General features: G+C 39.8%; 1 protein-coding gene across 1 annotated transcript; it reads right to left on the bottom strand.

The window, feature by feature from the left end:
- Positions 1 to 5239: 5239 nt before the first annotated feature.
- Fam183a (family with sequence similarity 183 member A) lies at positions 5240 to 10841 on the bottom strand. The gene is made up of 4 exons (XM_048357903.1): positions 10709 to 10841; positions 9140 to 9199; positions 7907 to 8010; positions 5240 to 5350 (listed from the first exon to the last, which is right to left on the bottom strand). Exons 1-4 carry the CDS (start codon positions 10839 to 10841, stop codon positions 5240 to 5242), a joined length of 408 nt encoding a protein of 135 aa, XP_048213860.1.
- Between the last annotated feature and the right edge of the window lie 4391 nt (positions 10842 to 15232).

The following is a 15232-nucleotide window of genomic DNA, read 5'->3' as shown; positions in this document are numbered from 1 at the left end:
CACACCCTTTCAGTGCTTGCATGGGGAAAACACTTCCCTAGTAATCCTTGTACCAGCAGGATACACCCTAAAGCTCTCTTGTCAAAACAAGTTTTTTGAATGAATTAAGACCTTTCCATCTTTCATCCCGTGAAGGATGATATACAGCCAATTCCTGAAAAGAACTGCAAACATCTTCTTCTCTATTGTCTCAAGCAACATACCTAACTTCATTTTAATGATCATGATCTTCTCAGCAGTCAAAATTTTCTCTGGCATAAATTTACACAAACTTCATTTATGGAGGAATAGCAATTTTTTCAAATCTTTTGGCTCTATTTTCACTACCAATTCTCACTGTAAATCTGCTTAAAGAAAAGTAGCAGTGGTTCAGCCACTATGGAAAGTGGTATGGAGATTCCTCAGAAGGCTAAACATAGAGCTACCCTATGACCCAGCAGTCCCACTTTTGGGCATCTACCCCAAAGACCACAAACAAGAACGCAGTAAAGCCACCAGCACAACAATGTTCATCACAGCACAATTTGTCATAGCTAGAATCTGGAACCAACCCAGATGCCCCTCAGTAGACAAATGGATCAGGAAAATGTGATACATATACACAATGGAATTTTATGCCTCTATCAGAAAGAATGACATTGCGCCATTTGTAAGAAAATGGAAAGACTTGGAAAAAATTATACTAAGTGAAGTGAGCCAGACCCAAAGAAACATGGACTCTATGATCTCCCTCATAGGGAATAATTCACACAGGTTTAGGCTAGTCACAGCAAAGGATCACAAGAGCCCAATATCTATACCCTTATCAACATATAAGATGATGCTAAGTGAAATGAACTCCATGTTATGGAAATGAGTGTTATATCACTGTTGTAATTACTTTCAACATGCGATGTGAAACCGTAGCTTCTATTATTGATGATCCTCTTGTATCCCCTTCCTGTGGTTGTATCTACACTATCTCTGTATCTTATCTGAGTACATTGGAAACCATGTATACTGGTATTAGAACTAGAAAACTGAAAGGGAATACAAAAATCGAGACACACAGGATAAAAAGACAAACGACTACAAAAGCAATACTTGCAAAACTGTTGTTTGGTGTAAATCAGTTGAACAACTCATGCGGGGAAAGGGAAGGGGGGGGATGAGGAGGAGGTAAAAAACAATACAAGAAATGTATCCAATGCCTAAGTTATGAAACTATATCCTCTCTGTACATCAGTTTGACAATAAAAATTTAAAAAAAAAGAAAAGTAGCAGTAACAATACCACAGTCTAAATGATTAACTGCCTTGAAATTTCCTTCATCTATTTAATAAGTCCATCCCTTTTTTTTTTTTTTTTTGGTGCCTCTCCTGGGGCTTCATCTAGGGATACTATCTCTGAGCTTCATCTTGCTCAATGCTAGTGTTCTACCACTTGAGCCACAGCTACACTTCTGGCTTTAAAAAATTTTTTATATTGGAGATAAGAATATCACAACATTCCTGCCAAGGCTGGCTTCCAGCTGAGATCCTCAGATCTCTGCTTCCTGAGTAGCTAGGATTACAGGCATGAGCCACCAGCTTCCCTCTAAGTCCATCATTTTGAATTCAATTTCACCAAATCTCAAGACATGGTCAAAACGCAGATGGCTGAATCTCCCATAGATCTTAAAGAAATAGTGCCTGGTATTCTGAAAGGAGGTGATGAAAGTGTGAAAGTGTAGGGAAGATTGTGGAGGGAAAAGAAAAGTGGGCAAACAGTGTCTTAATAAACAGTCTCCTAGATAATAACAATTTGTGATAATCTCTCCAAGCAGAAGTGGAAGCTTTTTTGCATAGTGGTGTTTTGTGCATAGTTTCTCTATCTCATGTATTCCAGTAGATAGGACCTAATATATCTGACAGTTTTTGTAGAACCAATTTCATTCATTTATGGTTAACCCATGAAAGTTTGGAAATACAATCAATCTACATGTAGGAAAATATGTGAAAACACTAATGGTATGTTACTACAAAATGTCCGTATTTGGCCATAAATGTTGGGATTATTTCATACTTTTCCGAATTATTTTTATTAGTAAAGACAAGGTTATTGATTTCTAATTATTCTCATGTCTAATCCCTGAAGTAAAACATACATCCCCTTGGAGATGTAGTGGATATCAGCACTGCATTGGTTATCAGCACTGGTTTCTTCACTGGTACATACACAAGGCCTGTTTGATATGCAGAGTGGCCGACTAAGGGTGGAGGTGGACAGTAGTAGCTGGGGTCATCATTAAACTTGTGGAGCATGCATTCATCAGTTGGAGGTTCAGTGGCAGCAAACCTCTTTTCATTTACCTACTCCATACCTCTTCATCACCCCTGCAGTTTCATTTCTCCTTTCTTGAGACTCAGTGATGGCTGAATGATATTTCCACGATCAATGCTTGGAGTCTGAGCTCTCCTACCTGTTATGATTTATCTGACTACTTGTCTTGCTACGTCTGGCTCATTGCCATTTCCTACTTAGCTTTACTGGGAGCAGGCGTATTTCATCCTCCATGTCTTTCAGCCTTTCCTCAAGGAAGTGAAGTATCATAATGTAGGAGAGCAGATTCTTGTTCACATGGCTCCAGTACATACATTTCCCCCTCCCAGGAAGAAGTGCAGAGGTCACACATCAGCTTCCAAGGTCCAAAAGAAGTTGACATGGCCACAGTTTGAACCAGTGGCTCACTCAGTAGAAGGCAGCCCATGATAAAAAGCTCTGAGGCAATTATGGGAAATAGTATTCCATGGCTCTTTCCATCGAGAACTCTCAAATGAAAATGTGGGGACTCATTACTTTATAGCTACTTCATTTTTACAAAGAAAGGTCCACCTTCAAATCTAGGTGATGTATGTGTGGGCGGTACATAAATTAGAGGCTCAGCTTTTCTTTTCCTGTCTTGTAATGTTCCCTTTCAGTTGATCCCTCACTCCTATCCTGCAATTTACTGCCCCGGAGTCCTGTACTCTCCCATTTTCCAAAAAATAAATATCTCTAGCCTCTTTTTTGAGATTTTTGTGCATATGAACTGGCCCACTACCTAGCAAGCCTGAAAACTCCATGGCAATGCCTATTTGTAGTTCTCTCCTTTACACACATTGCCTCAGACCCCTGAACCTGTGCTCATGCTCCCAGAAACATCATCTGATTTGCTTTTTATATAGGGGCATAGAGACATGGTAGATCAAGATTTCTATCCTCTGTTGTCAGGCTGGAAATGAAGCTTAGCTGAAAAGCATCTTCCTGGCATGTGTAAACCCATGTTAGATCCTGAACACCATAAATAAATGGATAAATAAACTTAATTTCTCACTTAGTAAGGCTTTCCTCTGTTGTGGAAGTGAATCCCCTATTGTGGATTTATACCTTATTTTTGATGTTTTTGTCTTTTTTTAATGTGTTATGCTTTGACCTTGAGGCCTTATGTTTGCCAGAGAGACACTCTTATCAGCGAACCATACCATCAGTCTTGAATTTTGCTGTTTATCCTTTGAGACACAGAATTGCTCATTGAGATGCACTAGCCAGAGCCTGGACATCATCTACTTACATTAGGCTGCTCATCTAGCTAGGATAACAGGCATGTACCACACTGCCCAGTTCTTTGCTAAGTAGGGGGTTCTCATAAACTTTTCTGCCTGGGCTAGCTTTGAATCACTGTCCTCTCAATCTCAGCTCCCTAAATCGCTACAATTATAAACATGAGTCACTGGAGTCTAGCTCAGACCTACTTTTTGAAATAATTTCATCATCCTTTATTGGTCTTTGGAAAGCCAGAGAAGAGCTTTATATTGTATGAGATTTCTACCCAAAATTTTCACACTGGTTTATTACATAAGGATTTGAATGAACGGATATGGGCTGAAATGAGAAAAGTGAGGTTCAGGGTAAGAAAAGCCAGACATGGATTTATTTTTTAAGTTTCTTATTGTTATTATAAAGATGGTATACATAGAGGTTGCAGTTATATATGTCAGGTATTGACTACATTTTCATTTTGGACAATGTCACTCCTTCCCTTGCTCTCTCCAGATTCACCTTCCAGTCCCTTTTCAACAGTGTGTAGTGAGTACCCCTGCTACATTTGTTCACTCTCTGTCCCTCCATTTCTGTGCTCCTCCTTACCCTCACAAAGATAGATAATTGAACAAGACAAATGAAAACAAAATCAGCAACAACAAAAAACCCTCATTTCTATTTCATAGAGTGGCAAACCACTGTAACCAGGGGAAGTACAATCACAAATAATCAGGCCATGGATCTGTGATGTGGAGAACCAGCTTCAGATGCTCAAGGTCCCATTTACAAGGTTTTCTTTTTCTTTTTTTTAGTTGACTTTAGTACAGGAAAGCACATGCAGAAAATAAGGTATCAATATCTTTGAAGTTACAAGCACCAATATGTGATACAATTTTGTATACAAGTGATAAACAGCTTCCTTGGGAAGTGGAGGTAAGCACTAAACAACTTAAAATCTGCACAATTCTTTGTCTTCCCCCAAGGTTCCAAACAGTTTGGGGCCAGATTAACTCACAGTTAGGATAGAAATCTGAATCTCTGTTATGCCTGATTATTCTTTCCACAGCAACTTTCAGCATTCTGAGAGTTATTGTTGGAGACTGGCATTCCAGTCTCCATCCCTTTTGGATCTCACAGCTCAGACTTTAAAGACTTGTAGAAGTTCAATAAATATTTCATATAATAAAATGCATATAAGAATTTTGCCTTTGTTCAGACTTGGAACTTCAAGTGTTCCATTTATCCTAAAGCTATTTCCACACATTTCAATTTTAGATTGAAGGGTTCTTCCTATGTAGTGAACAGCAATGTAACCCACATGTTAACACTGCGACATTCTCTTAGAACAAAGAGATGAGCCTCAGCTAGACATACGTGGCCAATTTCTCAAATCATGATGAAATAAGGGGCACACAAGCTGTAATCAATTGTGTTGCCCATGAACCCCCTTAACTTGCCTTCAGGGAGCTTCCTCTTCCTGGGCTGTAAAGATACAACTTTCCATATAATGGGTTAGGGCTCTTGAACCATTTTTTGTCCAGATGCTTACCAATGTTAAAAACTGTAAGTGAAGTTGTAGCCTACTATAAAGTAAAAGTATGTGATTTTGATTTTAACAAAATAAAGATTTATTGAGCTGCACAGTGCACATGCTGGGAATTCAGTACAAGGGAGGACTCTATCACTGGAATGCTGATTGCTACTTGTGGCGATCATCTTCTCCCAAGCTCCACATTTTAGCCTTGTACAGAGTGATGTCATTATAGACTCTGAAGTGGTTCAGCCTGCAATCATGGCGCTCTGGGCTGACCTAAAGAAGAGTATATAGGACCAGAAAAGCTTGTCAGGAAGGGAGAAGGCCTGGCTTTGGGTTAGATGAACTTCTGCTTGCATCCTTGCTCTCCTGACACAGGCAGTCAATGCTTTTCCTTACAAACACTGTGATGTGGATATCTCAGTAGCTACATCAGAAATCATAAGACTCCCCTTTCAATCGCCTAAATTGGAGGCTTCACCAAAAGACCCTCCTAGTTGGCAGCTGCTACCTCTATCTTAGTGTAGTCTCAGCTTTTACCACAATATTCAGCAAATGCTAGGTGTTCAAAGCAGATTTGTTGAGAAAGGATGATTTTTGTTGAGTCATATATAGAAATAGATAAAAGTGAGTATTCTGACTCATAAATCTCCAAGTTACACCATGTGTCTGTATATATATATTTATAAATATATTTATACATACATATACATATTTGGCTATTCCTGGGGCTTGGGACTCAGGGTCTAAGCACTGTTCCTGGCTTCTTTTGCTCAAGGCTAACACTGTACCTCTTGAGTCACAGCGCCACTTGTGGCTTTTTCTGTTTTATGTAGTGCTGAGGAATTGAACCCAGGGCTTCATGCATTCTAGCAAGCACTCTACCACTAAGCCACATTCCCAGCCCACTGAGTATGTATTTTAAGCAAATGTTACCAGGCAGCATGAGTGTTACCAGGCATGCTCACTGAGTGTGGCTTCTCAACTTTCCTTGTAGTGAGGCTGGGGTCATTGCCTGTGTATGGTGAGGTCTTGTTAAGAGACTACTCAATTTAGAGGCCAATTGAGACTTATATGTCTACAGCCAAATGTTTCTAAACTCCATTGTAACACCTTCTGTGGTTCTACAACATCTGGTACCACTGTTTCCTCTTTGGAGGATGAAGTGGGATATGCTATTTTATTATGTTTCCAATAGCATCTGATGGCATTTGTCCCAACTGAACAGGAACTGAATATTTGATGATCCCTTGCAACATGTACAAACATGAAATTTTATCTGCAGTGGTTAGAAGGTTTTGAGCAGAACAGGCCTTTCTGGGCAAGCTATTCTTGTCCTTTTTGGCGTGTGTGGTAAGTTTGCCACAAAATGGCCTGGAATATCAAAGATGTAACATTTCTTTATGCATATTTTATACCCATGGAAGCCAGGCCTTTATTATTTTAAAGGATAAACAGTTAGCTTAATAACTTGTACTTTATTTTTCTAAGTTTCCAAATCATCAAATATACCTTGATTCTATTATCCCCCAACTTACTCTTTTTCATAACTCTCCTCACTTTCACAAGATGTTCTCATTGAACTCTACTCAGATTATCCTGACAGTTGTCAACTAGGACTGACATTGGGACTTCCATGATCATCCTTGCATTGCCAATTTTTAGCAGAAATCCTGTTAAGTTGGTTTTAAATGAACATCTCACTCTCAACATCAGATAGCTCTGGATATTTGATCGGATTTTTCCTAATGACATCTGAACACTGCCATCAGCAAGAATCTTGCTAGGTTTTTATAGAATCCCTATTACTATGATGCTTCCTGTTAATACTTTTGCATACTTTGATCCTTCTACTTGTCCAAGTGTATTCAGAGTTGAGCCCAATCTCTTCCTCTTTTAAAATCATATTCTGTTCCCTGTAACTGTAGTGATAGCCCCCCCAATAGTCTTCCTGATAGTATTTAACTATCATTTAGTAATTCATTAATCCATTGACCATATTCAGTAAATTTCAGTGAATCATTTCTTCTTTAGCACTCTTTCTTCATTCACTGAAAGTTAGATCTCTCATTATCCACCCCCCCCTTGGAGTTCTAATTTTCTCTTCAGGCTTTCTAACTATACCTCTCTCTATAAGTCCTGGAGGTATCTCTAGAATCCTCCCCTTTTCTTTTACAATTTCCTCTCTCCAGGGCTGTACTCCACATCTGAAGAGAAGCCATTACAGAAGAACAGCTTCTCAATGGCAAAATCTTATTTGCTGAGCCTTTTATTCAAATCACTATGAAGTAGGCCTAAAATGGAGTCATACAGGTGAGACTGTGTAGTTGCAGGATGTAGTATTGAATAGCCATAGGGAATTTTGGAATGCAGAGAGCTTTTGGGTTGCAAAGACAATAAGAATATAAGCACTTCGTAAATAAAAGCAACAACAGGAATAAAGCCAAGGTGTCTTACTCAGATTTCATTGGTCTCAGTTCAGCCCTGTACCTTCTTCTCTGTTTGTTTCATCAACATCATAGTAGCCCAGAACACATTTACTGAGTCTTTACTATGTGTCAGGCACTGCTCTATTCACTCTACAAACAGTATCTTATTTACTCTTCAAAAAAAAAAAAACCCTATGAAATAGGTGCTGTGATATATCTACCTATTTTATGACAAGGAAACTGAGACATGAAATAGCTTAGTAATCCACCCAATGTCATACAACTAGTAAGAGGATGACAGAATTAAACTGAAGGCAAGTCTTCCTTCCTATTTCATACCCTCAACCATCATTGTGATGAAATGGTGGTGAATAGTGACATTCAATGAAGGAGCCAGGCTTACCAAAGGCTCTGAGTGCCATCCAATTTCATGAGTTTCTGTCTGTGTCTCTGTGTATTTCTTCTTTGGTCCCTGAGTAGCATGGTGAATGAGATTCAGAAACCTGGCTGGAAATAAGACACAGTTAAGAAGGAGTCTTTGTCTGTGTCCTTTACCCTGGCCACATCATGTTGTAGAGGCATAACACTTGCCTCAGAGGTTTTCCAGGGCCCAGAAACAGAAGCTTTGCACACTTTATTCATTTTTTTCATAAACACATTGAACACAATACCCTATTTGGGGAGCTGTGTACATATGACTGAACATATCAGAATGGGATCTCCTGCCCTGGAACTTGTGTTCTAGATATAAGGACAAGGGACATGATGCAAAGGTGCACATTGAAACCTAGAACAGTTGTGATCCACACTGGGGAGGGAGGACTAGGCAGAGGCTTGACAGGTGAGGGCAGCTATGTCAGACAGGGTTGTGATTCACCGACTCAGATCCCCAGCAGAGACAGCTCTGAGAAGTGGCAGCAGGAATGCACAAGCATGCAGCAAGAGCAAAGATCACACTGTGTGCAGTTCTCAGAAATGCTAGCGGTTTTCATTTCTGTGATTCACTTAATGCATATTGTCTTTCCATATCTTTTTCCATCTCAACCTGTGATCATCTCTTCCAAAAACAGTTCTTAGAACTCCACTGCCACTTTCTATACCACTGGCGACCAATTTGCATCTCAAAGTACTTGATAGGCACTTATACTTCTGCTCACTTATCTCTTCTTCATTAGATCATGAGATCTTCCCACCTAACTCTATCCCATTGACTTTCACTGGACAATAATAATGAGCATTTATTGAGCATCCTATGGAAGATACTGTCCTAAGAACTTGCAGTAGTTTGTTCTATCCTCGGCTCACCCTATAAAATAGGCTCCAAGTCACAAAATTAATGAGTGGAGGCACCAAGATTTAAAATTAGAATGCTTTTAGAACCTTTGTGTAACATCTGGATGTTTGACTGAATGAATGTTTGAGTGTAGGATTAAGGCCATTAGGAATATTTTTTTTGTTTTGACAATTATTTGGAAATATTATAGCATATGTCAGTCTGTGGTGAGCTTGATTAGTCTGAGTCAGGATCAAGCTGAGGAACCCATTCCTGCATTGTGGTAACATGGCCCAATAGGTCTCTGCAGCCAGTCTACCTCTCTTTGGTTCATCTACCATGTTCTCAAACCCCAGTACTTACTGTCTTCAGGTTCCTCCAAATTATCGTGCCATGACATGGGCTTTCTGGTAATTGTGTGAACTAGAGAAAAACAGCAGCACAGTTCACATTAGGATATGATCCCCTGCCCTAAGACTCAACATGGGCCAGCTACCCATGTATTCAAGTGTTTGCCACTTCCTGGCTACTGTGCTGGGTGCTGGGAACTAAGTTGAATAATGCCATCAAGAACCAGATGCAAGGGAGCCTTGTACTTTGTTTCAAATTACCTCAGAAACTGCAGGGGCTATTGAAAGGTCTTATGGAGGGAATGCATAGTCAGTTCGAATGAAGGAGTACAGGAGCTGGACTGGAAGAACACAACCCATCAGACAACCCAGGCAGGAGTGATTATGGCCCAGGTGAGGCTTTGAGAGTGAGAACAGAGAGAAGATTTAGGTGCTTATTTAGAGGGTAGGATCAACTGAGCAGAGGTGGAGAAGCCTCCATGTGTACTGCAGAAAGCATGAAAGGTTGGGTGGGAGGAATGTTAGAGTACTTTTTACTCCATAGTATGCCCAGTGAGGGGCAGGATGGGAGGACAATTCCCAGGCTTCTAATTAGAGAGGAGACTGTCTGAGGATCCGTTTTATGAAATTAGATATGGGAGTGCCAGAAAGGTAGGAAGAGGGTGCAGAGTGAGTTTTCCTATGAGTAAGTTGGCATTACCTGTAGGTTGGTTCAGGGAAATCAACCAGGAGGTGATGAGGAGGCACAGTGGCAATTATGGAGAAGAGAGACTGGTGTTTCAGGACCAGATTAAACCTCATAGGACAGTGCAGTGAGAGAAGAGGGGCTGTGGATTTATGTGGGAAGGAGAACTCTGGGTCTAAGTTTATTACTCTGGACTCTGCAAAGACTTTTGTAATATTAAAAAACCTCGAAAAAAAAAAAAGTCCAAGCTGGGCAGTGGTGGGCTGGTGACTCATGCCTGTAAGTCCAATCTACTCAGGAGGATGAGATCCTGAAGACTGCAGGTCAAAGCCAGCCTGAGCAGAAAAGTCCATGAAACTTATCTGCAATTAACATCCTCCCCGCCCCACCCCCCCAAAAAAAACGGAAAGTGTTGTTGCTCAAATGCTAGAGTACTAGCCTTGAGTAAAAAAGCTCAGAGGCAGTGGCCAAGCCCTGAATTTAAGCCCTAGAATCGAAGAAATAAAAAGTTTTAATGGAAATGATAAAACTAAAAGCTTTAAAACACACAAGTAAAAAATAAAACTTTGTTATATTAAAAAGACAACTAAAAAAGAAAAAAGAAAACCTCAATGACAGAAACAAAAAAACCCTGCAAAATAAGTCATACCAAATTATAACATGCCATTCACCTTCATTTTACACTTTAAATCTGTGATCACAATATGAATACATTTTAATATACCCATCGTGTCTGCTCTGTGTTGAGGTGAGTCCCCTCACACTCATTATCCCTGAACTCCATGGAAAAGACTTGCGTGGAAGGTGTGCTATACCTCCACCAAGTTCGGCCTCACACAGCCTGGGATCCTCCAGCTGTGCCCTGAGAAGCGCCCACCTCACCCTGGGGCCTCTCACCCTTGCGCAGGGGATTCACATGGTAGCTGGTGTATAGCTTCTGAGTTCGCAGCTCCTTGAGGTACAGCTCCCGCAAGATCTGATTCTGGTGAACTTCGTCTATGAACACCTTCTCCTTCTGGTGCCCCGCCATGGCCTAGCCAAGGCTGGGTGAACTCCAGCACTGTAAACGCTCCAGGATCTCAGCCACTGGTCCCCTGGCGACGGCGTCCCTTCGTTGCTCGGCAACGGCTTCCTGGCTGGGCAGCACTGCCTGGCAAGGTAGGTTTTACTCAGGCCCAGACCTCTGTTCCCACCAGAGCATTCCCTAGGCTTTCAGCTTCCCAACGGACAACCAGCCTGCTGGACAGCCCAGGAAAGGCTCACCTCCACTACTTGATCCAAAGAAAGGATTGGTGATCGGGCTAGCCTCTTATCAATCATTCCATTAACAAGACTTAGGGAGGAGTCAGAAACCTCAGACTTGAAAGTAGATTCTCATAATCAAAATGTTCTGTGCCACAACACAAAACAACAACAAAACCATGCTACTTTTTGTATTTGAGAAAACTTCTAACTAGATCTATAATATGACTAGAATCGCCCTTTTCTAATTGCATAAACTAATGACTTAATTTTTAATTGTGGTAAAATAATCATCATATAAAGCATATGAAACTCCACATCTGAGTCATTTAAAACTTACATTTCGGTGGTGGTAGGTACGTTTACACTGTGAAATCTCCAGAAGTTTTAGAAGATTTATTTTGTCCCATAATATGTCCATTAGCCCTTATTCTAGCCCCTGGTAGCTGCCATTTGACTTTCTGATACTATAACTTCAAAACCTCGAGATTTATAGGATTCAAAAGTTGGCCCAGCATAGGAAAAGAAACCATGGTTGGTGTTAGTAAGTACCTGAATTCTGTCTGCAAAGCCTGTGCCCTCCTCTGCTTTTCCTACCGCTGTGCTATTCTTCCTTCCCTCCTTTCCTGCCTCTTTCTCCTCTCTCCATCCTTCCCTCCTACCCTTCAGTAAGATTCTGTGTCCACTCCACAAGAAAGACCAGTATTTTTTTCCCACAGTGACCCAGTTTCCTGGCCAAGGCTAAAATATACTTGTTCAAATGAGAAGAACTCCACAATAGTGGATGGAACTTCATTGGCTATTAAAAGCTTTGTATCTTAAATATTATGGTTTAGGAAAAAAACTTTATTTTATTCCTCAGAAAGAAATGTGACTATAAATTTAAACAGCTGCTTGTCATGGAAAGGCCCATGGCTCAGCTTTCAATGGAGTCATCGAAAAAATGAGTAGACTTACGGTAAATTGTGTAGAAGCAAGCCTGTCTGAATATTTGAAAGTGATTATCCTACAATCAAAAGGAAAAAGAAGCTATATAATTATGGCAACCAGATAAGTCTTTTTATTTTTACTTGCATGTAATCAGAGGTTGAACATAGGACCTTGTAGATATTAGGTTAGTGCTGTTTCCATTGAAACATACCACCAGATCTTTAGCTTTTATTTTGTTTTTGTAATATGGGTTTCTCTAAATGCCCAACCTGGGCTAGAACTTGCAGTGCTGCTGATCTTGTATGCTTCGTAATTGGGATTGTAGGCATTTCTCACCACACTCAGCCCAAAGTGTTTGACATAACCATAATTTTAATAGAAAACAAATGAACAAACAAAAATAAACTTTAAAGTAAGTTAGCACTGGAAAAATATTCTTAATTTGATAAAGTTCACCTATAAAAAGCCACAACTCCCTATGCTCTTGATGATGGCTTTTCTTTATGATCTTCTTCAAAAAATATGTGATTACTTTAAATGTAATGAGAAACTACACTGAGACATTACCCATGACAAAAAAATACAGAGGTGTGTGAGATCATTTCAGCAGAGAATGCTCTACCTCTGAACCCACAATAATGTGTGGTCTCCATGATTTGAAAAGAGGTGTTGATGCATCAGTACTGCTACCTAGGGAGGAGAGAGGCCTGTGACTCTCAACACACATTTTTCCTAAAACTACAAGATATATGCCATACTCTAACCTTTCATGGCATAAATATTGTATAAACAAGTCATTTCTGATGCATGATTTACATTGAATACTGTCACTTACCTGAGGAGAACAGCTGCTTACCCAGTAGAAATTTGCTGTCAGGACAAGAAGAGCAGAGGCAGGAGTCACAGCATGTGTGCTCAGCCACTGAAACCCAAGATAAGGGCTCAGGACTGCATGCGCTCATCTCCTTTGTGGACATGATTATCATGTCACCTGGAAGTACAGTGACAGTGTCTGCATGAGGAACAGAGGTTACCTGTGGCAAATGCTGGTGAATTGTTTATACCGATGAGCACCATTAACTTATACAATGATTTCCAACAGATGAGACCACATGGTTACTGAAGTCCAGGAAATATGGGGAAATTTCTGAGGATGAACTCATTAAAAGTGAGTAGAGGAATAGGAAATCAGGTATATAAGAGAATGTAACTGAGCAAATGACTTTGGTGAAATTATGGGATTTTTTTCTTTTGTCTCCAAGATGCAATTTATTTTCTTTAGCAAAACATTATGTCAATAAATAAAACAACAACAAATAAAACAGTCACCTGTGGTTCACACCTGTAAACTTAACTACTCAGGAGGTCAAGATCTGATAATCTCAGTTCAAAGCCAGCCCTGGCAGGAAAGTCTGTGAGACTGTTATGTTACTCAGACAAGTCCAGAAGTGCTGCTGTGGCAGACATGCTAAAGTGATAGCCTTGAGCCAATGGAGCTCTTGGTCAGCACCCAGGCCCTGAGTTCAAGCCAAGGACCAGCAACATAATAATAATAAATTGACTCCAGATATAGCAGGAAATGTGAATTTCTACAAGAAGAAAGATCACATCTCTATTCAAAAGCACCCAATACAGAAAAGTCCACACAAACACACAAACATAAAAATATTTACTGATATTTGAATCATCACAATAAAATTACATACATATATTTATATATAGTAGTAATTTAATAAGAATAAAACTTGTGAAAAATATATTGTCAAGTGCATATGATATTTTATTTGAACATCAATGAAGTCATCTTTTAGTAGATTAACTGATATTGTATATGAGATCATTCCACATACTGAGTCGCTCATATTACTAAGACAATGATGGAATTCTTGGCTGGTCTGTGTTACACTTAGGATCCAGTAGTTGGACAGGCTTACCGCTTGACCTACCGCTGTGTCTCTGGGTCCATGTCAAATATGGTGGTTTGCTTTAGTTCTCAAAAATCCCCATCTTCCAAGTTGGAGAGCTTTCAAGACTACTCTTCTTTATCTCAAGATGCTGGATCTATTTTCAAGTACCTATCTGAAAAACTAACAAGTAATAATATTTTGTTTTTGTGCTAAATATTGAACTTTATTTCCAAGTTAAATATTTCCACTAATTACATTTACTCAGCATGATTCATTAGGTAATGAAAAAAACTTAAGTGTACGTCCTGTAAAATAGGGTGAAAAGGTTCATCTTCTGGTACCTCTGTTATTGCTAATAAGATAGCAATTGTATCTTTCCTTATTCATTATTTGTTTAGTGAACTAAGAGTAAAAGATCATGAGCCTGCAATAGCTACATTGTAACTTTATTTTATTTGAGGTTCAGGCAACAAATTCAGAGAGAGGCAAGAGGTACCCCAATGTCCTATTTTTGTCAGTTTTATACAGATTCCTCCATTATACCTTTGATTATATGATCATTTAATAATGACAAAAATAAATATTTAGGCAAGGCACTGGTTTCTCACACTTGTAATCCCAGCTACTCACAACGCTGAGAGCTGAGAATTGCAGTTAGAAGCCAGCCTGACAGGAAATTCCATGACATTCTTATCTCCAATAAATTACTTGGAAAAGGCTGGAAGTGGTGCTATGGCTCAAAATGGTAGAGCACTAACCTTGAGCAACAGATCTCAGGGACAGTGCCCTGAACCTGAGCTCATGCTCCACAACTGACCAATCATAATCATAATCACAATCATAACCATAATCATAATAATTTAAACAAAAGACTGATACAAGATAAAGGCAGTGGCTCACATCTGTAAGGATAAATCAGGAGGATACAAGTTCAAGGCCAGCCCAGGTAACCAGTTCATAATACCCCCATCTCAAGGACTAGTTGGGTGGGGTGGTGTATGTCTCTTATCCCATCCATGTAGGAGGCTGAGATTGAGGCGGTGCATTGCAGTGAAAGGTGAGCCTGAGCAAAAAGACTCTATCTCAACAATGACAAAAAATCTCAACACCTTAGTTCACATCTGTTGTCCTAGATACTTCGGGAAACACATAAAAGAAGTGAGGGTACCTGCTGCCCTGGGAAAAATGTAATGCTACATTTCAAAAAAAGTAAGAGTGTAAAAGAACTAAAGCACATCTCTGGTGGTTCCTCTGTTCTAACCAGGGCAGAATGTGGATTCCAAATCCCAGGCCTGCAATAAACAAAATTATGACCTAATTGTGAAATCTGATTTAATGAATT

Source organism: Perognathus longimembris, chromosome 11 (genome assembly GCF_023159225.1).
Source record: "Perognathus longimembris pacificus isolate PPM17 chromosome 11, ASM2315922v1, whole genome shotgun sequence".
In the NCBI taxonomy this organism is placed as follows: Eukaryota; Metazoa; Chordata; class Mammalia; order Rodentia; family Heteromyidae; genus Perognathus; species Perognathus longimembris.
The sequence above is the reverse complement of the archived record's forward strand: the minus strand, read 5'-3'. Positions and strand labels throughout refer to the sequence as shown.

Coding starts and splice junctions, on each gene's coding strand:
- Fam183a (XM_048357903.1), bottom strand. CDS start 10,841: ATGGCGGGGCACCAGAAGGAGAAGGTGTTCATAGACGAAGTTCACCAG. Junction 9,200..10,708: donor TGTGAATCCCCTGCGCAAGG/GTGAGAGGCCCC, acceptor GTTTTTCTCTAG/TTCACACAATTACCAGAAAG. Junction 5,351..7,906: donor GATGGCACTCAGAGCCTTTG/GTAAGCCTGGCT, acceptor ACTCTTCTTTAG/GTCAGCCCAGAGCGCCATGA.